General features: G+C 39.1%; 1 protein-coding gene across 4 annotated transcripts; it reads left to right on the forward strand.

The window, feature by feature from the left end:
* The first annotated feature begins 869 nt into the window (after positions 1-869).
* On the forward strand, positions 870-22,252 carry LOC127439843 (DNA ligase 3-like). 4 transcript variants are annotated; one of them, XM_051696087.1, is made up of 21 exons: positions 870-1,142; positions 1,431-2,020; positions 2,135-2,263; positions 6,326-6,538; positions 6,670-6,821; positions 6,935-7,101; positions 7,448-7,525; positions 7,609-7,777; positions 9,887-10,042; positions 10,154-10,285; positions 13,803-13,882; positions 13,999-14,086; positions 14,292-14,369; positions 17,415-17,538; positions 17,662-17,804; positions 17,909-17,983; positions 18,300-18,446; positions 18,744-18,894; positions 19,005-19,099; positions 20,779-20,847; positions 21,362-22,252. In XM_051696087.1, exons 2-20 carry the CDS (start codon positions 1,477-1,479, stop codon positions 20,842-20,844), a joined length of 2,787 nt encoding a protein of 928 aa, XP_051552047.1. In that variant the 5' UTR covers positions 870-1,142; positions 1,431-1,476; the 3' UTR covers positions 20,845-20,847; positions 21,362-22,252. The 4 variants fall into 4 exon arrangements, 2 of the variants coding, with proteins under 2 accessions (XP_051552047.1, XP_051552048.1); XM_051696088.1 differs by having other exon boundaries at positions 18,744-18,834; XR_007897015.1 differs by lacking the exons at positions 19,005-19,099; positions 20,779-20,847; positions 21,362-22,252 and having other exon boundaries at positions 17,884-17,983; positions 18,744-18,834.
* Positions 22,253-22,336: the final 84 nt, after the last annotated feature.

The raw sequence follows: 22,336 nt of genomic DNA on the forward strand, positions 1-22,336 counted from the left end.
TGTAATCTGTAGTGGAATACATTTCAAAAGTAACCCTCCCAACCCTGATACTGTTGAATTATATGCCATATTGATGGCATTAGAATGGGTGGAACAAAACAAAACAAACAGAGTCCTAGTTTGTAGTGATTCAGTCTCTGCCCTGTACAGTCTTATATCAGGTATGACCAGTAATCGTCAGGATTTAATCTACAAAATAATATAATTACACTCAAGAATAAGGAAACAAGGCACTGAGATCATATTCATTTGGATTCCCGCTCATACAGGTATTTTGGGTAATGAAAGAGTGGACAAACTAGCCAAACAAGCTGTTAAAAAAGAAAACATAGACACAAAATTAGTATCTCAAAATCAGAAGGAAAGAGTATTGTATGGAGAGAAATCATTAAAGAGTGGCAGCAGCAGTGGGATCAGAAGATAAAAGGAAGACATTTATATTCCATTCAAAATAGAGTTGATATTGTGAAAAGTAGGGGAGGAAACAGGAAAGAGGAAACAATCAAGATTAGTTTAAGAATAGGACACAGTAATCTGAATAGTACACTTCACATTATAGGAAAACATCCAACCGGTTTATGTGATCATTGTCAGGTATCAGAAACTTTAGAGCATGTGCTTGTCAATTGCAGGAAATATGAAGCAGAAAGAAATGACATGATGGAAGAAATGGAAAGATCTGGAATATCAGGAACAGGAGTGTGGTGGGAATGGACAAGGTAGAAGATGCTTGAACAGCTTCCTAATAAGAACAGGATTGATGGGGAGAATATGACATACTGGACAAAAGAGTTAGATAAATCCAGAAGATGGCAGTAGTGCAACATTAAGGATGTAAACTGCCGGTAAAACCCAAAGAAGAAGAAGAAGTAGAAGATTTAAAGGGGACTGTACACAATCCACAGATCATGTCCTTTGGCTAATACAGTACATTGTTAAGTTGTTCTTAAAATGAAAATCATTACATGAGGAGCCTGGAATCAATGGAAGTGCAATAAAACTAAGGTAAAATGACATTTCAACCAGATAAACGGCTGGTCAGTTTATTTGTCACAAGTTGGCACCTGCCACATAAGATTAGCATGCGTGCCAATCCCACGTTGATAAAGCAACACGCCAACAGTGCCACCCGAAAAAGCAACGTGAGTTACTGCTCTATTAATGTTTTATGAAATTTTCAGTACACGTTGTTTGGAACGATATTTAATTCATGAGGCCTTTTGGCTTAAGTTACCTGTGATTTATATCTCTTTATAATTTCATTGTTTTAACAGTCGTTGTTAGTACAGTGCTGCTTATCTGCCTCCTCACAGCCTAACTTTAATATACTTACATTTTTTTTTCTACACAAACGCTTAATTTCTTCATAAAGGTGTTTAAATATCCCTGTTTGTTGTTTAAAATGCATCTCTGTAAAACTTGTCTTTCAGAAATCACCACTGCTGGATAGAATGTGCACCCTGTCTTACTGAACTTATGCACAGTCTTTGCCTTGGCAAGACAGTAAGGACACTCTGCAGATCATCTCTGCCAGCACTTTGTAGGAAAATGTTATTCAGGGCAACACCAAGTCATCAATATCTCCAGTATTCTAGGTCTCTTATATTTAGTTTGGGCTTTGCATCTAGCCCCAATGGCATATCTTTCTGTGTGCCACAAATACGACAATTTAGTCTTAGCTCCGGCTTTTATTTCCATGTATCTTTGCCTAAGTTGCAAAGCGAAAGGCCAGACATGGCAGAACAGAGATACTGCGTGGAATATGCCAAGCGTGGCACTGCGGGTTGCAAGAAGTGCAAGGACAAGATCATGAAAGGACTGGTGCGCATTGGTAAAATAGTGCGAAACCCATTCAGTGAGTCTGCAGGGGAAATGAAGGAGTGGTACCACGTGAAGTGCGTCTTTGAGAAGCTTGAGAGAGCTCGTGCCACCACAAAGAAAATCGAGGATATCACAGAGCTGGAGGGATGGCAGGAACTTCAGGATGAGGATAAAGAGCTAATCAATAAACATGTTTCAGGTATTGAAGTATGAATGTTTTGTTGTCTTTTTTTTTTTTTGTTTGTTTGTTTGTTTACATCAGCTGATTTTGCAGACCTGGCATGCGCTTAGGAGCCTCTCTTCTCCTTGACAGAATTGGCAGCCAAAACCAATGCAAGCCCAAAGAAGAAAGTGCAAGCTAAATTAAACAACAGTGGGAAACTGTCAGCAACACTCGCTGATCCAACAGTCAGTGCCCCCCGCAAGTTTTCTGGCTTCACAGGTACACTGTTCAGACACAAAATATTACACAAAATGTATTTTTACTTGCAACTTGCATTTATCATGCTAAATGTAACTGGATTTTAGTTAAAGAAAAGATGTATACATGATATACAGGGTCCAAAATGAACCTTTTCATGCCTGGGTCATTCTCAAAATATTTCTGACTTGCAAAATATAAAAATTTTCTGTGGGAACTTTTTTTTTTTACATATTTACATTATTTGTATTTATAAAGGACAACTTGACTGTTGTTCTTTATTATTTAAAGGGATAGTTCACCCAAAAATAAAAATTATCTCGTTATTCACTCACCCTCATGATATCCCAGGTGTGTATGACTTTCTTTCTTCACCAGAACATATTTGAAGAAAAATATCTTAGCTCAGTAGGTCCTTAAAATGCAAGTGGATAGTGATTCGAATTTTGAAGCTCCAAAAATCACAGACAGTCAGCATAAATGCCATCCAGCTGTTAAATTAATGTCTTAAAGAGAAACGATCACTTTTGGTGCAAAAGAGATCAAAACGTAAGTACTTTTTTTTTTTTTTTAAACTCTAATTCGTCGCTTCCGGTCAGCAGCGGTATGCGCGTGTGAGGTAATCGCGTTGGCAAATGAGACACGGGAGAATTGAGGCACGTGCAAAACACATGGAAGAGCAGTGCTGTTTACAAACGAGTAGGAGGAATCACTTTAGAAGACATTAATTTAACCGCTTGAGTCATAGCAATGATATTTATGCTGACTATCTGTGATTTTTGGAGCATCAAAGGTCGAATCGCCAGTCACCTGCATTTTAAGGACCTACTGAGCTAAGATATTTTACTAATTCTCTTCAAATGTGTTCTGGTGAAGAAAGATAGTCATATACACCTGGGATATCATGAAGGTGAGAGAATTTTCACTTTTGGGTGAACTATCCCTTTAATTTTGTTTCACGAAAAGCACGAGTTGTAACACCATTGATGTTGGTAAAATCACTAAATGCACATTTATGTTTACTCTTCCTCTGACTTTTTCATTTATTAAGTTTTTAACATTGATATCAATGGCATGAAATCAAGAGACAAACATTCTTTTTAAATTATTTAAATTATTAATGACTTATTTTGTTTTTCTTTGCATAGTTGTTAATTCTTGCACTAATGCTTGACCTGAGAAAACAAAAATAATTAAAAAATAAACATAAATAACTGTAAATATCATAGAAGTGTTTTACCAGTTGAATGGGGCAAGGCTTTCTTCAGGCAATTGAAGTTCAAATATACTTTTGAGTGTAGAGTCAAGCTATTTCATATTATTTAATGAAAGGTAAGGTTGTAAATACAGTAGGTGCCTTTTAACTGGGGTTTCTTTACTATTTTATATCTTTTTCATGACTGCAAAAGTCAAGGAACATGTTTGTCACCATAATGACCCAGCTGCCAATGGCAGGTGAATTAAGAAAATGTACCGGCCATAAAACTGCGTTTTGCGTTATTTTAATACAGTACTGTGCATAATAAGGATGTCTTCAAAAAATAATGTCATAAATAGTTTTCATTGATCAGTTCAGGGCTCTATGCTTACATTTGTTTTAGGAGCTCTTTTGCTCCTAATTAAAAAAAAATTAGAAGCACAGTCAAAACTTTAGGAGCACAGTTGTAGTCCAGTTTTTTTATTTTATTTATTTATTTTTTTTAGACATGGTAACGTTAATGCCACAATATAATATGCACAAAAAGGCATGAGAAAACTGAGCTCATCAATTATGACAAAATTCAGGAACAAAGTATGTCATGACAAAACAGTTTAAATTCTTATAAACCAAATTTAATATTTTCAGTTAAATTGACTGAAAAAACAACAGCAGCTTATTTTAACCCGTTTTACCTTGTGAACATAAATATATATAAACACAATGTTCAATCTTTGAACTGTGGTCCTCTTAAATGTATTTAAGAACTCTAAATTGACATCTGCACTGCTGAACACAATTAATGTTCCTGTCACATAATGTACAACAATCAGATGCTGCATATTTTAGTTGGCCAGGCTTTGTAAAATTTGTAAATCTTAAAGTAAAATTTGATACTTTTAATTTCATTTAAACGGACTAAAAGGTCTCAACTTTTTTCCGCTTGCTTGGTTGACTGAAGAGATGAAAAGCAGCCAATCGCAGTGTGAAACATAACTATTGCGCAGTGTAGATGCATTTGGGACTTGTAATTTTTATTCCAATTGTACTATACAACACTACATGAGCTTCAGTCTAGGGTCAGGAATCTTTAGGCACCTCACACTACGATCTGATTCTGGGAGTCACGATCCGATTTCAAAACGATTCCTGATACATCTACATTTTTTCTTATTGATTATTCTGCTCTGCAGTGGCAAAACACAGTAACTTCACATTTTGACCAAAATTGTAGTTCTTGGACTAAGTTGCACTGTGACAGACAGGTCTCGCTCAACTATAACCAGGTCTTAAGAAAATTGCAGTAACTACAAAATCCACTCTCAAATCAAGTAACTGTTTTGTTAGTGTACTGCCTTTGTTTGGCAGTTTTGTCATCATAAAAAGTGATAAACACTGACCTCTTTACACAAGAAAATAAATAGGCCTATTGGTTTTCGAAACACAATACTATTAAATAATTCAACTATGTTAACTTTTGTGTGTTTAAAGCATTGTTAATCATATTCATTTAATAGTATTACATTTTTAATTAGAATAAATATATCTGAGGCTTTTATTTTTTATTTTAACTTTAACTACAGGTTGGTGTTCCAAGTTGATTACATGAGAGATCTGCTTCTGTGAGAGTGCAGATGTCAGCTTCTCCTTTCCTCTCCTTGCTGTTCCATCTGTTTGCTTTGCGAGTAGAAGTCTCACCTGCTTAACATTTATCTAATGAGCCAACAGGAGTGCGCACTCTTCCTAACGAGAGAGAGACCGGCAATGTGCAACAGCAAATGAAAGAGCGCAAGAGGAGTAAAAGACATTGGGAAGCAGCAGACAAAAAATTATTTGAAAATAAAAACATCACCCACGTCTCCCGAACCGCTGTCTCATCATTATTTTCTGGTGTTTTTTTTCCTTATTTTGCAAATTAGTGCAATAATGGGCACAAGCTTGTATTTCATGTTCTTTGTTGACATGTAGTCACAAAATCAACTCTCCTGTTGCCATGTGAGCGAGTTTGTGAATTAATTTCGGGATCATAGTTTCATTAGGGAGACGAATGGTGTGTGGTTGATGCATCCAGTCTGTGATCAGTTTTGTAGGATGCTCTTGGCTTTAGGATATGCGCGTGTTTCTAACATCTGTCTCTGGCGTGCGCGCATAAGTGCCACTGCGCTGAGGCATTCTCAGAATCGATTTATCTGAGAATAGTTTTTTTTTCTCCCACCCCTACTTCAGTCGGGTTACTCGCACCGGTGTGTCTAAATATTTTTCACAGTCGCACAGTAATTTTCAGTCGCAAATGCAACTGAAATGGTCATACTGTAGAGCCCTGCAGTTAATGTCATTTAAAGTCCAGTAAACATAAAAAAGCTAAATCATTATTTGGTGTGACAAACTTGACCTTCAAATCAGCACCAATTCTCCTAGGTACACAGTTTTTTCTTGGTAGTTGGCAGATAGGATGGTCCAAGCTTTTTGGAGAACTTGCCACAGTTCTTCTATCTATTTAGTTTGTTTCAATTGCTTCTGTCTCTTCATGTCATCCCAACTGACTCAATGATGTTGAGATCCGGGTTCTGTAGGGGCCATACCATCTGTTGCAGGGCTCCTTGTTCTAATATTCAATTCTATTTGCAAAGTAAATGTTGAAATCTAAAACTGATATTTCCTACTGATACACTAAAAGCAGAATATGTAAAATAACCGTTTTAAGATTTTTTTTTTGGGTGAAAAATGTAATGCTGTATATTTTTGTCCCCATGATACTTTTATTAATTTTGGAGCATGATTGTATTGATGCATAAACATGATTTGTAATTTTATGATCTCATGCTGTGCTCTGCCAACTGATAAAAATATATATCACCTTACAAACCTCTCTATGTCCTCATTAGCTGCCAAGGCTGGTTCCTCTTCTTCCAGTCCTGGACCATCTCCTGCCAAAACCTCACAGGGTAGTGCTTTATCAGCTCAGCTATGTGACCCCAACCATAAAGACTGTCTACTGAGGGAGTTCCGCAAACTGTGTGCCTTAGTGGCAGAGAAGTCAGGCTACAATGCAAAGACAGAGATTATCAAAGACTTTTTGACAAAAGGCTCTGGTGGAGGTGAGCATGTCTCTTTGGTGTCAACAGGATAATTCAGGCTTGTCATTAACAAAAATGACTGACTTAAAGTGATCTCAAAAAAGGTATTTCTAAATGAAAGCTGTTAATCTCCCTTTTCCATGTCTTTACAGATAAATTCAGAGGAGATTTGTATCTGACAGTAAAGCTTCTTCTCCCAGGAGTGATTAAGAATGTCTACAACCTCAATGACAAACAAATTGTAAAGCTTTTCAGCCGCATATTTAATTGCAATCAGGAAGCGATGGTGCAAGACCTGGAACAGGTTTGCCATATTATTTTATGCATTTTTGTTGTATGGATTATTGAAAGTCAAATATTTGTAGAAAAAGTGTACCCTTCTTTCATAAATCTGTTTGTTTTGTCTGTTTCACATAGGGAGATGTTTCCGAGACAGTGCGCATGTTTTTCGAGGACTGCAAGTCTTTCCCACCAGCAACCAAGGCTCTTCTGACCATCCAGGAAGTGGATGCTTCACTCAACCGACTAGCCCAGCTCACCAAGGAGGATGATCAGCAGGCAGAACTACAGGATATTGCTAAAAAGTCAGACAAAATTCCACCTTGCATGACTTTTCCAGTGTCAGAAATTTACTTTTCCATTACGGGGCAACAATTGCCCCCTGGATTTGATTTTCAGGGCATTTTTTATGTTTATGTAAAAGTTCTTCAGGGCACATTTTGAATTTCAAGAGCATTTTTGCCACTTTGCCCCAGTTAATTTTCTGACCCTGGACTGTTTTGATTTGCAGGCCCATGCAGAATTATGCAGAATTTGAATGCCCATCATTCATAAAGTTTCACAGCCCCATACATAATTTGAATGCAATGTTTTTAGTTTGTCTTAAGTTTAAGAAAGGTGTGCTCACTTAAACTGTTTATTGATTCCCAGATGCACAGGAAATGACTTGAAGTGTTACATTCGCCTGGTCAAACATGATCTGAAAATAAATTCTGGGGCTAAGCATGTGTAAGTGATACTATACTAGGCTAACATACTCTGAATGCATCCTGTTTGTTCTGTCGAACTCAGTATAACCTTTCTGTCATCAGCTTGGATGCAGTGGACCCCAACGCCTATGATGCCTTCAGAGCCTCCCGTAACCTTGGTGACGTAATTGACAGGATACTGCAGAACCAGCAGCATGCCTCTAACGGAACAGGACCGAGAAAGATCCTGAGTGTGGAGGCCTCTCTGATGACCCCTGTACAGCCAATGCTGGTCTGAATCTCTAGTATCCATATTACCATGTTCTTCAGTTATAGGTTACATTCAATACTAGGGATATGCAAAACCACATATTTTCAAAATCGACCAGTCAGTGGGTCAACTGAGCAACTAATCTCTCTTAAGGAAGCCCTGTAGAACTCGGTTGGTTTAGTTGTGTCCACCAAACACCAATATGACACTTCGTGATATGGGGATGGATGAAGTACAGCCCTATAAAAGGGTCTTTGACAGATAAACAACTAATCAATTGGCTAAATAACTATAACAATCTATTGCACAAAACTGTCATAGTCCATAAAAAAATGCAGAGACCTATGCAACCTATTGCAAAGGCAAAATGCAGTAACTACTATTTTATGAAAATGGTGTATCTTAAGCTGGTGTAACACTAGCTGATTTTCCAATCCCAAAATGTTCAGGTGTGAGCTTCATTTACATAATCGCCAGCCAGTAGGTGAGAGATGGAGTGCTCAGTGTCTGCAGGAGGTCATTAATCTCTTGACTTTTGGGTCTCCCTGCTGAGTTAATGGTTCCAGCAATGGGTAAAAAGAATCCAACATGACAGAAAAAAAAAACGTTTTGTCACCGAGGCTGGCTCTTTTGTTCTCGTGAAGTGACCAAAGAGTTTCTTTTACAGAAGCACTGACAAGATGTCAAGCTGATCTGGGCTGCCTTTCCCTAAAGAATTGTAAGCCTAAGTAGATCGTAGAAACCTTTGGCACCAATGATCTCTGCGATCAGCTTAAGCTTGCGATGCTTTTGGGAATCACAGCCCTGAACGTTTTTCTCTACACTAAAATGATTAATGAAACCAGAAAGCAGAGACACTACAGTCTGTTTTTATTTAACTTAATTTCTTTACTCACTGAAATCTGCATATGGACAAACGCGATAAATGGGATATGGGAAAAATACACAATCTTGCACTTTTACAAGGTAAAGTTACTCAATGAATCGCTTCCTTAATCACTCTCTTGCAATTGTTTATGTTCACACATTAGTCCTGTTGTTATTTCAGCGAGCTCAGCGTGACAGGGAATCAGAGAGAGAGATTTGTTGTGACTTGGCAAGTGTCATACATCCGACTGAAGAGAGTGAGATCTCAGCAAAACATTCGGCAAGTGTGACACCCTCAGACAAAATCGAGTTGTTTTGAGTCTGCTAGTGTGACACCAGCTTTAGACCATGTTCCATCCTGTGACAGGTGGGTTTGGCTCAACTTTACTCAGATTTAGAGAAAGTGGAGTGTTCTTTTGGAGTAACAACAAAATTGACACTAAAACCAAGAAACTTTAAAGCCATCTTTCTCAGTTTCAGTGTAGGCGTAGTTACTGCATTTTGCCTTTTGCAGCATGGATTATATATAATAGTGGGAACAGTGCTTACATCAAGTGAATTCAAGTTTCAAAAGTAATTGTCTTTCATTGTTGAAGGTGGTGAAACAGTTTTACAGCTGTACTGGTGATGCTTTAAAGGGGAAACATTTTTAGTTGCAAATAGACCTTTTTCACAGTCTGTGATGATGCGTTTCTGCCTTATCAGCGTAAATCTTGCAGTTTGTTTTATATTATAAATTTTTTAAATATTGAGTGTAAATTTATAAAATTATGCTTATTGTTATATTATCCTGGAATTTGTTTTAAAAAACGAATTACCACAGCTGCGAGGGGGTTTCGTTTACAGCTGCTGAGAGAGTGAGAGTAAATTTGGCATCTTCTCCCATCTGACTCTTAATCCACCACTCTATTTTTTCCTTTTCTGGAAAGTCATTCAAATGCAACAGTGTATTTTTTCTTTTGGTCTTGGAGCAAATGGGTAAGTTAAAATAATATTTGCTATGGTCTCTCATTCACTCCCAACACTGCTGTTGAAGTTTACCCTGCAAACATTTACCTCCGCGTTCCAAAATCCAGAGTGTGAAAAAGGTATATTCTTAAAATTTTCCAATTCTTTAATTACTATTCTAACTTCTATTAGACTGTTATCACACTAAAACTACTAAAAAGAAAAAAACAAATCTTTAGGCCTACTTCATCGTCCAGACCCATCCCTTATTCAGCGTTGGAGATATTTGTACATTCATTCAATTTATTTTTGCAGGCAGAAGCATGTAAGTCCGTCGAGTATGCCATGAAGAAGTGTCCTAATGGAATGTACTCCGAGATCAAGTATGATGGTGAGCGTGTGCAGGTCCATAAGAATGGCGATCACTTCAGCTACTTCAGTCGCACTCTCAAACCAGTACTCCCACACAAGGTCAGAATCTCTAGCAACTGTTAGCAGTTCAAATAAAACACCATGGGTAATTTTTGCATTTGTTGAAATGGTTAAGGTCTATGTATATAAAAAAAAAAAAATCTCCCACAGGTTGCCCACTTCAAAGAGTTCATACCGCAGGCATTTCCTGGTGGCCATAGCATGATCCTTGATGCTGAAGTTCTTCTTATTGACATAAGGACTAGCAAACCCCTGCCTTTTGGAACACTTGGAGTACACAAGGTAAACCAGAGTATATTGTGTTCATGTTCCTTAATTATTAGTGGTACTTTCTTATGCACGGTTACTATTGCTTATAATTAGGGTTTGTGATGTGAACTGTTCACTAGGGCTGGGCAATACATTGAAAATCCATGATACAGTGCATCCGGAAAGTATTCACAGCGCTTCACTTTTTCCACATTTTGTTATGTTACAGCCTTATTCCAAAATGGATTAAATTCATTATTTTCCTCAAAATTCTACAAACAATACCCCATAATGACAACGTGAAAGAAGTTTGTTTGAAATCTCTGAAAATTTATTAAAAATAAAAAACGAAAATCACATGTACATAAGTATTCACAGCCTTTGCTCAATACTTTGTTGAAGCACCTTTGGCACCAATTACAGCCTCAAGTCTTTTTGAGTATGATGCTACAAGCTTGGCACACCTATTTTTGGACAGTTTCTCCCATTCTTCTTTGCAGGACCTCTCAAGCTCCATCAGGTTGGATGGGGAGCGTCGGTGCACAGCCATTTTCAGATCTCTCCAGAGATGTTCAATCGGGTTCAAGTCTGGGCTCTGGCTGGGCCACTCAAGGACATTCACAGAGTTGTCCCGTAGCCACTCCTTTGTTATCTTGGCTGTGTGCTTAGGGTCGTTGTCCTGTTGGAAGATGAACCTTCGCCCCAGTCTGAGGTCCAGAGCGCTCTGGAGCAGGTTTTCATCAAGGATGTCGCTGTACATTGCTGCATTCATCTTTCCCTCGATCCTGACTAGTCTCCCAGTTCCTGCCGCTGAAAAATATCCCCACAGCATGATGCTGCCACCACCATGCTTCACTGTAGGGATGGTATTGGCCAGGTGATGAGTGGTGCCTGGTTTCCTCCAGACATGATGCTTGCCATTCAGGCCAAAGAGTTCAGTCTTTGTTTCTCCTAGTCTGAGAGTCCTTCAGGTGCCTTTTGGCAAACTCCAGGTGGGCTGTCATGTGCCTTTTACTGAGGAGTGGCTTCTGTCTGGCCACTCTACCATACAGACCTGATTGGTGGAGTGCTGCAGAGATGGTTGTTCTTCTGGAAGGTTCTCCTCTCTCCACAGAGAAATGCTGGAGCTCTGTCAGAGTGACCATCGGGTTCTTGGTCACCTCCCTGACTAAGGACCTTCTCCCCCGATTGCTCAGATTGGCTGGGCGGCCAGCTCTAGGAAGAGTCCTGGTGGTTCCAAAATTCTTCCATTTACGGATGATGGAGGCCACTGTGCTCATTGGGACCTTCAATGCTGCAGAAATTTTTCTGTACCCTTCCCCAGGTCTGTGCCTCGATACAATCCTGTCTCGGAGGTCTACAGACAATTCCTTGGACTTCATGGCTTGGTTTGTGCTCTGACATGCACTGTTAACTGTGGGACCTTATATAGACAGGTGTGTGCCTTTCCAAATCATGTCCAATCAACTGAATTTACCACAGGTGGACTCCAGTCAAGTTGTACAAACATCTCAAGGATGATCAGTGGAAACAGGATGCACCTGAGCTCAATTTTGAGTGTCATGGCAAAGGCTGTGAATACTTATGAACGTGATTTTTATCGTTTATTATTTGTAATAAATATGCAAAGATTTCAAACAAACTTCTTTCACGTTGTCATTATGGGGTATTGTTTGTAGAATTTTTAGGAAAATAATGAATTTAATCTATTTTGGAATAAGGCTGTAACAACAATGTGGAAAAAGTGAAGCGCTGTGAATACTTTCCGGATGCACTGTATAATCGCGATAATTTTGCTGGCGACGATTTTAATGTGCCTTTTATTTGGCCATTAAGTTTCATAGAGTGCATCAGTAGACTAATTTCACGATCCTTCAGGGCTGTATAATTAATCAAAATAACATAAAAATGGAGATATGATCATATGTGATTTATATAACTGCCAAAGGCAAAGACAGATAAACATGGTCTGTGCGCTTCAGAATAAACCAGTGACGCGCTGATCTGTGTGCACGCGTGGGGGCAGCGGGCTCATGGGCTAGTGTTTATAGCGCAGTTCAACTGCATTGTGAAGTACTGCAGGTTCAAGCATTCGCACAATTCCTAACATTAGTAACCGCTATAAAGTTATTATTCAAATCAACAAGTGCAGATCAGTGGAGTTTGACAGCAGTACACAAGATGTTTCAAACAATCATTGCACTTTCCGTTTAATAATAAAAGCTCCTGGTGAAGGTGAAATAAACACAACTGCACTGGCAGTGTCAAAATAAAAAAAACAGGTTAGGTAAATAGTACAGAAATATATTTATTATTATTTTCAGGATAAGATTTGTTAAAAATAAATTATTATATTATAATAATAAACTTGACTGGTTTCCACAGTAAAAATGTGTACTATGCAATATTCATCTGGTTTCCAAAAAATAAGTGAAGTAGATTTTGCACACCTTGTTCATTCAAAAAGAAAAATGTTTTAGTAAAAATATATTAAGGTAAAAAAGATTTTATCAAGCTTCCATATATCATTGTATGTTAAATTTACACCAATCAGCCACAACATTAAAACCACCTCACTAATATTGTGTAGGTCCCCCTTGTGCCGCCAACCCACATCTCAGAACAGCATTCTGAGATGATATTCTTCTCACCACAATTGTACAGAGCGGTTATCTGAGTTACCGTGAGACTTTGTCAGTTGGAACCAGTCTGGCCATTCTCTGTTGACCTCTCTCATCAACAAGGCATTTCAGTCCACAGAACTGCCACTCACTGGATGTTTTTTGTTTTTGGCACCATCCTGAGTAAATTCTAGAGACTGTTGTGCATGAAAATCCCAGGAGATCAGCAGTTACAGAAATACTCAAACCAGCCCATCTGGCACCAACAATCATCCATGCGATTATCTAATCAGCCAATCATGTGGCAGCAGTGCATAAAATCACGCAGATATGAGTCAGGAGCTTCGGTTAATTTTGTAATGCCATGTTGATGAGAGAGGTCAACAGAGAATGGCCAGACTGGTTCAAACTGACAAAGTCTACGGTAACTCAGATAACCGCTCTGTACAATTGTGGTGAGAATATCATCTCAGAATGCTATTCTGAGATGCGGGTTGGTGCTGTTTTGGCGGCACGAAGGGGACCTACACAATATTAGGCAGGTGGTTTTAATGTTGTGGCTGATCAGTGTAAGTATAAACGTGCAAATTAAAGAAAATGATTACATTTTACTCTTAGTGGAAAAACTGTGGGAAACATGCCTTCATCATTTTTAAATAGATTTTTATTTAATGCCTTTGAAATATTAATTATACATGGCTACAATGGCTGTTTAGATAAAATGATGCTTCCTCTGATAAAAAAACAAAACACATGTAATTTCATAGAAAATACATAATTATCAAGATATATATATCAAATATCATCAATTTGCTGAAAAATATCACATGACAAACACCATTCACATTTTGTAATTTAAAAATCAAGTATAAAAAGTAGATCCATTTGTATTAAAATGAGTTGCACGTTATTTGTTTTTGTTTTTCCAGAAAGCAGCTTTCCAGGATGCTCAAGTGGGTCTGTTTGTGTTCGACTGCATTTATTTTAATGGCATCAGTCTTATGGACAAGTGAGTGTCGAGAAGCACATATTTCACTGAACATTTGTCTAAATGTTATTGAATTGTTTTAAAGACCAATAAAACATTTACAATCTTAAAGCCTGGTTGATATTTTTATGTTTCAGGCCTCTCTGTGAAAGAAGAAAGTTTCTCCATGACAATATGGTGGAAGTCCCTAACAGGATTCTGTTCTCAGAAATGAAGCTTGTGACGGTCAGTACTTCAGTGCTGTTTGTATTGCTTTTTGTCCTCTTCCATCATGCTCAGTTGGACTCAGTTAGTGTCCTCAGTGTGTAAGTTTGTTTACTAATGTGTAGGCAGGTCAAGTAATTAAAGGTGGATATTATGTCAGAATTTCAACGTTCCTCAGGGTGGATGTTTTCAGGAAAGTGTGACAAATAAAATTGTGTTCCAACAGAGAGCTGCTGACTTGGCAGAAATGATCACACATGTCATCAGAGAGGGACTGGAGGGATTAGTGCTGAAGGATATCAAGGTACAGCATGGCTGTGTTTTGGATGAAATACTAACATACTGCATAGTGTGTACTGCATACTGCAAAGTATATAATGTAGACCGCCTACAATGTTTGTAAATATAACACCTTGTCTTAACCAGACGCGACACGGTAAGATTCCAGTGACGAGCTATCTGCCTGTCCACACCAGTCGTGACACAACACAGTGATATTCATACACTAAAATAAGGATTATTGACAAGAAAATTTAGAAATCTGAGCAATCACAGACGGAAGTGTTTATTGAACGCAACTAATTTTCTCACTGAAGCTCCGTAATGCTTTCTACGGCAAGCCCCTAGGGGATAAATACACAATCACACACATACACGGTGAAAAGTTACTTTATGAATCACATCCTCCTTCAGTATGTTATGATTGTTTGTTCACACGGTACTCCTGTTGTTATTTCGCCAATCTCCAATAACAGTTTAGGGGAGAGAAAGTTGGAAGGAGCTGGGATGTCTCACCACTACCATTCTGAACCGGTGTGTGCTCTTTAGCTGTAGCTCCAGCTAAAGAGAATGAGACCTCAAGCACAACATTCGGTAGGTGTGTGACACCCTCAGCCAAAATTTAAGTTGTTCTGAACTGGCTAATGAGATGCTGGCTTTAATATACTGCAATAAGAATAATTTTAGACATATTTGTTGACTGCGCTGCCTGGCGTGACGTCACAGAAATAAAAACCATTCCAAAAATAGAAAGCCCCGTCGCTCGTCGTGGTTGGTTAGGACAAACACTCTGATTAAAATAGAAAAGATACCTTTTATTGCTTGTCGCACCGTTGCATCTGGTTAGGACACCGTGGTAGTGGGGAGAGATCCTGGCTCATTCCAACTTTCTCTCCCCTTCCCTGTTATGTGGAGATCAGCGAAGTAACAACAGGAGTACCGCATGAACATAAACAATCATAACAGACTGAAGAAGGATGCGATTCATAAAGTAACTGTCTCTGTGTGTGATTTGTTTATTTATCCCCTCGGGGCTTGCCGTAGAAAGCGTTACAGAGCTTCAGTGAGAAAATGAGTTGCGTTCAATTAACAAACTGTTCCATCTGTGATTGCTCTGATTTCTGCATTTTATTGTCAATAATCCTCATTTTAGTGTATGAATATTGCGGTGTCGCATTGAGTCTGGTGCGTACAGGCAGATAGCTTGTCGCTGGAATCTTATTGTGCCGCGTCTGCTTTAGTAACGAGGTGTTACAAACAGTATCCTATATGCACAGATTTAAAGGGATAGTTCACCCACATATGAAAATTCCCTCATTATTTACTCACCCTCATGATATCCCAGGTGTGTGTTACTTTCTTCACCAGAACACATTTGAAGAAAAATAGAAAAATATCTCCGCTCAGTAGGTCCTTAATGCAAGTGAATGGAGATTTCTCTTTTGAAGCTCCAAAAATCCCAGACAGTGAGCACATACGTCATTGATACGACTCCAGCGGTTAAATGAATGTCTTCTAAAGCGATACGATCGCTTTTGGTGCGAAAAAAGAAAAATATTTAAGTACTTTTTTTAAAAGTCCAAATCATTACCACCCCTGGAGTCGCGAGTTCGAAGTGATTACCGTTGATGTAAGAGTTTCTTGAATTCCTTGAATCGATCATGTTTCTCTCTTGTCGAATTCGCAAAGTCTGGGAACAAGAAAATGCCATGGTTCTTCCAAAAAAGACTTCCTTTACTCCTCACCTCATGTAACACAAGATCTTTATCGGATGATCTCAGAAATTTGGCCAGAATTGATCAGGGCCTGTCCCCATCAGCAGGTCGCCGAGCCAGAACCCTGTGAGCTTGCTCGATTTCCAGCTTATGGCCTGTTATGTCAAACAGATTCGGAAAGAGCCCGTCCAGGAATTTCACCATATCCTGACCCTCTTTGGCCTCAGGAATTCCGACGATTCGGACACTATTCCGCCGGCTACGGTTCCCCATGTCCTCCAACTTCTCCCATGCACGCTCCAAATCCACCTTGGTCGCTAGCAGATTAGCAGATAATTCCCTCTCCGATGACTCCAGATAATTTATCTGTTTCTCGACATCCCCCACTCTTGTAACCACCTCAGAGAATTTCGTCTCCATGGCAGTGATCGATCTACATATTACAGCAAGATCCTCCAAGTCAGCAATGACCTTTGTCAGCATTGCTGACATGTTCAACATCTCTCGCCGAATTTCCCTAATTTCTCCGGGGGGGGTCAGCATGAGCACGTAAGTGTCTTTTAATGTCTCCAGAGCCCAAGGATTTGGAATTCTTTATTTTGGGGGTGGTGTCCTTGTTGTGTTGTAGTGACTCGCCTCAATCCGGGTGGCGGAGGACGAATCTCAGTTGCCTCCGCGTCTGAGTCTGTCAGTCCGCGCATCTTATCACGTGGCTTGTTGAGCGCCTTACTGCGGAGACTTGGCGCGTGTGAAGGCTTCACGCTATTCTCGGCGGCATCCACGCACAACTCACCATGCGCCCCACCGAGAGCGAGAACCACATTATAGTGACCACGAGAAGGTTATCCCAACGTGACTCTATCCACCCTAGCAACCTGGCCAATTGGTTGCCTAGGAAGCCTAACTGGAGCCACTCAGCACGCCCTGAATTCAAACTCACGACTCCAGGTGTGGTAGTCAGCGTCTTTATTTGCTGAGCTACCCAGGCCCCCCGGATTTTGAATTCTTGGACATATTGTCCTCTAAGAACAGTTATGGAACAGTGTATCGAATCTCACCAGTTTGTCATTAATAGTGTTAAAAACTAGCAAAGTGCGCAGAGCTTGCTGTTCACACGTCCGAACCTCGCATCGTGTCACGTGACCTCCCGCTAAGGTATTTTTTATTTTTATTCAAATGTGTTGTGGTGAGGGGCCTGGGTAGCTCGGATTGACGTCTCAGATGCGGAGGCAACTGAGATTCGTCCTCTGCCACGCAGATTGAGGTGAATCACTATGCCACTGTTTCAAATGAAACAGTGCAGCGTATTGTGTTACAACAGTTCATGCTTCAGCTGGGCTTTATTGCTATTTCAGGGGCATTATGAGCCAGGGAAGCGTCACTGGTTGAAAGTGAAAAAAGATTACCTAAATGAAGGAACGATGGCAGACGCTGCTGACCTTGTAGTGCTTGGAGCTTTCTACGGCAAAGGCTCAAATGGTCAGTATTGGCTGCCCTAGTTTTCAGATTAATCTAAATGATCCTTGGTTTAGAGCAAAACCTAATTTTCAGAACTACTAAATTTGCATTTTGAAATATCATGTGTTTTTGTGTGCCTCATAGGTGGAATTATGTCCAGTTTCCTCATGGGATGCTATGACCCAGAATCCAGGAAGTGGTGCACTGTGACCAAGTGTTCTGGAGGCTACGATGACGCAACCTTAGCCAGACTGCAGAAGGAGCTGGATGTTATCAAAATAGGCAAAGTAAATCTCTTGACTCAATCAATGGATTTTCTGTGCCTCCGCTTACTGTGTCAGATTCACTCATTTTGCATGTCATAAGGTTCCTATTCATCTCGCTATCTCAGGATCCAAGCAAGATCCCAGGGTGGTTGACGATCGTGAAGAACTATTACCCAGACTTCATTATCCGAGATCCACAAGTAAGACTGTGCCAATCCTCTTCCTAATACAACCAATGGAATGCATAATGTTTATGTGCTTGTAATATAAAATGAGGTTTATGAAATTCTGTTACAAGCCAACAGTTACAGAATATGTTATGGAAAAAGGCAGTGAAAGAACTTTATTGGCTCGTTATCTCTTCATGTTAGATGAATGTGTTAAATAGGCCGTACAACACTTAAATGTCTAGGATGTTTGTACTGTACTAAAGACAGTAGAACTGAGCTTGTAATAGTTTGTGCAGTAGATGTGTTTGTGTATAATGGAGGATGCATTGTTTGCCAATGCTTACAGAAAGCACCAGTGTGGGAAATTACAGGAGCAGAGTTTTCTAAATCAGAAATGCACACAGCAGACGGCATATCCATCCGCTTCCCGCGATGCACTCGCTTGCGGGACGACAAGGACTGGAAGACCGCCACCAACCTTCAGCAGCTCAAGGTAGCTTAATTTGAAAAACAATATTTACATATTTGTATGTATTTTGCATAGAGATGCAACCAGGAACTACTGGATGCAATTTTATCTTCGCTATGCTTGAAAGCACATTTATGAATCATTTTCAGCTTTATCATTTTACATTTGATGTACAAACTCCAATAAATGGGCTCTCATAAATATTATTTGTACTTTTATTCTTTGTATACGATTAGATTAGTGTGGATTGCGCTTTTTTGTAGTACTGCAGTATTATCATAATTCATTTTTCTTTTTTTTTTTCTTTTTTTTTTTTTGTAGGAACTGTATCGTATATCAAAGGAGAATTGTGATTTTGAAGTAACAGCTGGTCCATCCAAAACAAGCCAGAATGACAAGAGCTCCTCGGGAGGTGAGAGTTGGGGCAGCACTCCCTCAACATCACATGGAACTTTCACTGTAAACAAGACCAGTACGTTTCTGGCATTTAACATGAACATTCAAGTCTTTGACATAGAACTTTCTCTGATGATCAATCAGATCAAATCAATCCTGATTTGCTATAATTGTTCATCTATTCAGAAAATGGTCATACCCCAAAAGCGAAGTCAGTGAAATTGGAATCGCCTTCTCCAGCTAAGAGAAAACTGCCCACAGAGGAACACAAAGCAAAAAAGGTTTGTTTTCACTTCCTCTGAAGAATCCATATGCAGTTGTGCTCAAAAGTTTGCATACCCTTGGAGAATTGGTAATATACTGTATGTACCAATTTGAAAGAAAACATGAGTGAGCAGGCAAAACACATTTCTTTTATTTCTTATGGGATTCACATTCAGCTGTAGGTTATAACAGAATGGCACAATCATAAAACAAAACATGGCAACAATGAAAAAAATGAAATGACCCCTGTTCAAAAGTTTGCATACCCTTAGTTCTTAATACTGTCTATTGCCCCCTTTAGCATCAATGACAGCGTGCAGTCTTTTGTAATAGTTGTCTGAGGCCCCAAATTCTTGCAGGTGGTATAGCTGCCCATTCGTCTTGGCAGAATGCCTCCAGGTCATGCAAAGTCTTTGGTCGTCTTGCATGAACCACATGTTTGAGATCTCCCCAGAGTGGCTCGATGATATTAAAGTCAGGAGACTGTGATGGCCACTCCAGAACCTTCACCTTTTTCTGCTGTAACCACTGGAGGGTCAACTTGACCTTGTGCTTAGGGTCATTGTCGTGCTGGAAAGTCCAAGAGTGTCCCATGCGCAGCTTTCGTGCAGAAGAATGCAAATTGTCTGCCAGTATTTTCTGATAACATGCTGCATTCATCTTGCCATCAATTTTCACAAGATTCCCATGCCTTTAGAGCTCACACACCCCCAAATCATCAGTGAGCCACCACCATGCTTCACAGTGGAGATGGTATTCTTTTCACTATAGGCCTTGTTGACGCCTCTCCAAACATAGCACTTATGGTTGTGACCATAAAGCTCTATTTTGGTCTCATCACTGCAGTGAGGCGTGTCAAGGTGTTGTCGGGCATATTTTAACCGGGCTTTTTTTGTGGCATTGGCGCAGTAAAGGCTTCTTTCTGGCAGCTCGACCATGCAACTAATTTTTGTTCAAGTATCGTCATATTGTGCTCCTTGACACAACCACACTCTCTTTTTCCAGAGCAGCCTGTATTTCTCCTGAGGTTACCTGTGGGTTTTTCTTTGTATCCCGAACAGTTCTTCTGGCAATTGTGGCTCAAATCTTTCTTGGTCTACCTGACTGTGGCTTGGTATCAAGAGATCCCTGAATTTTCCACTTCTTAATAAGTGATTGAACAGTAGTGACTGGCATTTTCAAGGCTTTGGAAATCTTTTTATATCCTTTTCCATCTTTATAAAGTTCCATTACCTATGCAGGTTAGAGTTCTTTTCTGCTCCCCATGGCTCAGTATCTAGCCTGCTCAGTGCATCCACGTGAGAGCTAACAAACTCATTGACTATTTATACACACACATTGCAATTTTAAAAGCCACAGGTGTGGGAAATTAAACTTTATTTGCCATTTAAACCTGTGTGTGTCTGTAACAAGGTCTGTTATTATTATGATTTAAAAAGGAGCCAAACAACTATGTGATAATAAATGGCTTCATATGCTCACTATCTTTAAATAAAATGCATGACCAGTCATATTTTCAAAATCAGTGCCAAAATTTCACAATTTCTGCCAGGGTATGCAAACTTAAGCGCAACTATGTGTATGTATATATATATATATATGTTTTTCTATTCAAGTTTAGCACAACATTAGTCATCATGGTCAATTTAGTTGTTACTGGCCTTTCTCAAATCCCTGTGATCTTGTTTCACTTTAGATAAAGACAGAACCCGTTCACAGCAATGGACAAAGCAAAATGAACACAACCAACCCAAAGAATTAAAAGGTTGGTTTGACCATTTTTTTGGTTGCTTTTAATGGTTAAATAAAGGTTATGTTTGTTTCTGTTTTTTTTGTGCGTGTTTAAAATTATACTATCCCAGCTGAATATGCAGAGACAACTTTGAGGAAGACATTATGTAGGTTGATTTCCCATAACATTGTAAAATCTGTAAAAACAAGACTGAACAACCAATGGAAGATTAAATGACATGGTGAATCGGGGTAATGGGGGACATTTTTTGCTCAATTACTGCGATTTTTCACCCAACAAATTGTAATTGCAGTCTAACAAATTAAACTTTTATTACATGACAACCCAGGTAGACTATGGTAATATTAACACCAACTTGCTTGTGATGTGCAAAAGTTTAATTCAAAATTATCCCAAATTACCCTAATTCAACCTACTTTAGAGCAAGCTAATATTACATTCAAACCATTTCTACATTACTTTTTTAAAACTCCATGATGCTCCTGTGATTCAAAGCCACTAAAACTTTTTAGCATTCTTTCTGCAGACTTTACTGGACATTTTCACAGGTGTGAAGCTCTACCTCCCAGACTCAGTGCAGGACTTTTGCTAAGCTTTGGCGCTACTTCCTGACATATGGAGATCTGGTGCCCAAATATGACTCTGGTATGGCCACGCACACACTGGCAGAGGAGGACAGTCCGGCCCAGAGAGTCACGTCTAATTGAATCTGGGAATGCATTCACAAGAGGAGGGTGGTTCCCCCCCCGCTGAACTAAATAGACTGTTCAAAAGACACTAGCACAAAGCTCAGGCATTTTTCTCCTATAGTGACATTGCTTTTGAGAACAGCAAACATGTTTCACCATACCTACAGCTATAGCAATAAAGCTGTCAATGAAGACAGCTGGGCTGAACGAACTTTACACCATTTTTTTTTAAATCACTTTTACCGCATTGTGGTATTGCACACATTGTACTAGAAAGTGTACAAGTTTCCTAGCTTTAAGTTTGTTTTAGTTTTGACATTGCCTTAGTGATATGTTTCAATATGGTTTTTCATATTTATGATTTTTAGACCTTTTGGTGTCATTGGTCAAAGTTGTCATTCAAGCAGTAATATTTGACTTCATGATACACAGCCTTTTATCTGTTTTCACAAAGATGTTTGTTCAAGAGTATGCTTTTGAGCACAGGACATGTGATTAACAATACAATAGTACGAGCTAGGATGCATGATTGTGGAATTAATTGTGTAGTATGAAAATTAGGTAAGAGTCTGTTAGCGTAGTAATTGTAGTTGTGTAATTTTGACTGTTCCAATCATTCTAATTAAAACAAGCCTTTTATGCATAAAGAAAAAATTGATTTGTGCTTGAATCAAGTCAGCCTAGCACACAACAGGGAACCACATTTCTCCATTGAGTGATTGTGTGTTATGAATGTCTGCATAGCAATAGCATTAAGTTGCACAGTTTTTTTTTTTCCTAATCAGGGTGATATCATTGCTTTAGCATCCTAA

The sequence above is a fragment of the Myxocyprinus asiaticus genome, chromosome 4, assembly GCF_019703515.2.
Source record: "Myxocyprinus asiaticus isolate MX2 ecotype Aquarium Trade chromosome 4, UBuf_Myxa_2, whole genome shotgun sequence".
In the NCBI taxonomy this organism is placed as follows: Eukaryota; Metazoa; Chordata; class Actinopteri; order Cypriniformes; family Catostomidae; genus Myxocyprinus; species Myxocyprinus asiaticus.

Bases quoted from the DNA above. Each gene is read 5' to 3' on its own strand.
- LOC127439843 (XM_051696087.1), top strand. From the start codon at position 1,477: ATGCACAGTCTTTGCCTTGGCAAGACAGTAAGGACACTCTGCAGATCA. The intron at 6,822-6,934 runs GTTTGCCATATT...TGTTTCACATAG, and splicing joins TGGTGCAAGACCTGGAACAG to GGAGATGTTTCCGAGACAGT. The intron at 17,984-18,299 runs GTAAGACTGTGC...CAATGCTTACAG, and splicing joins TCATTATCCGAGATCCACAA to AAAGCACCAGTGTGGGAAAT.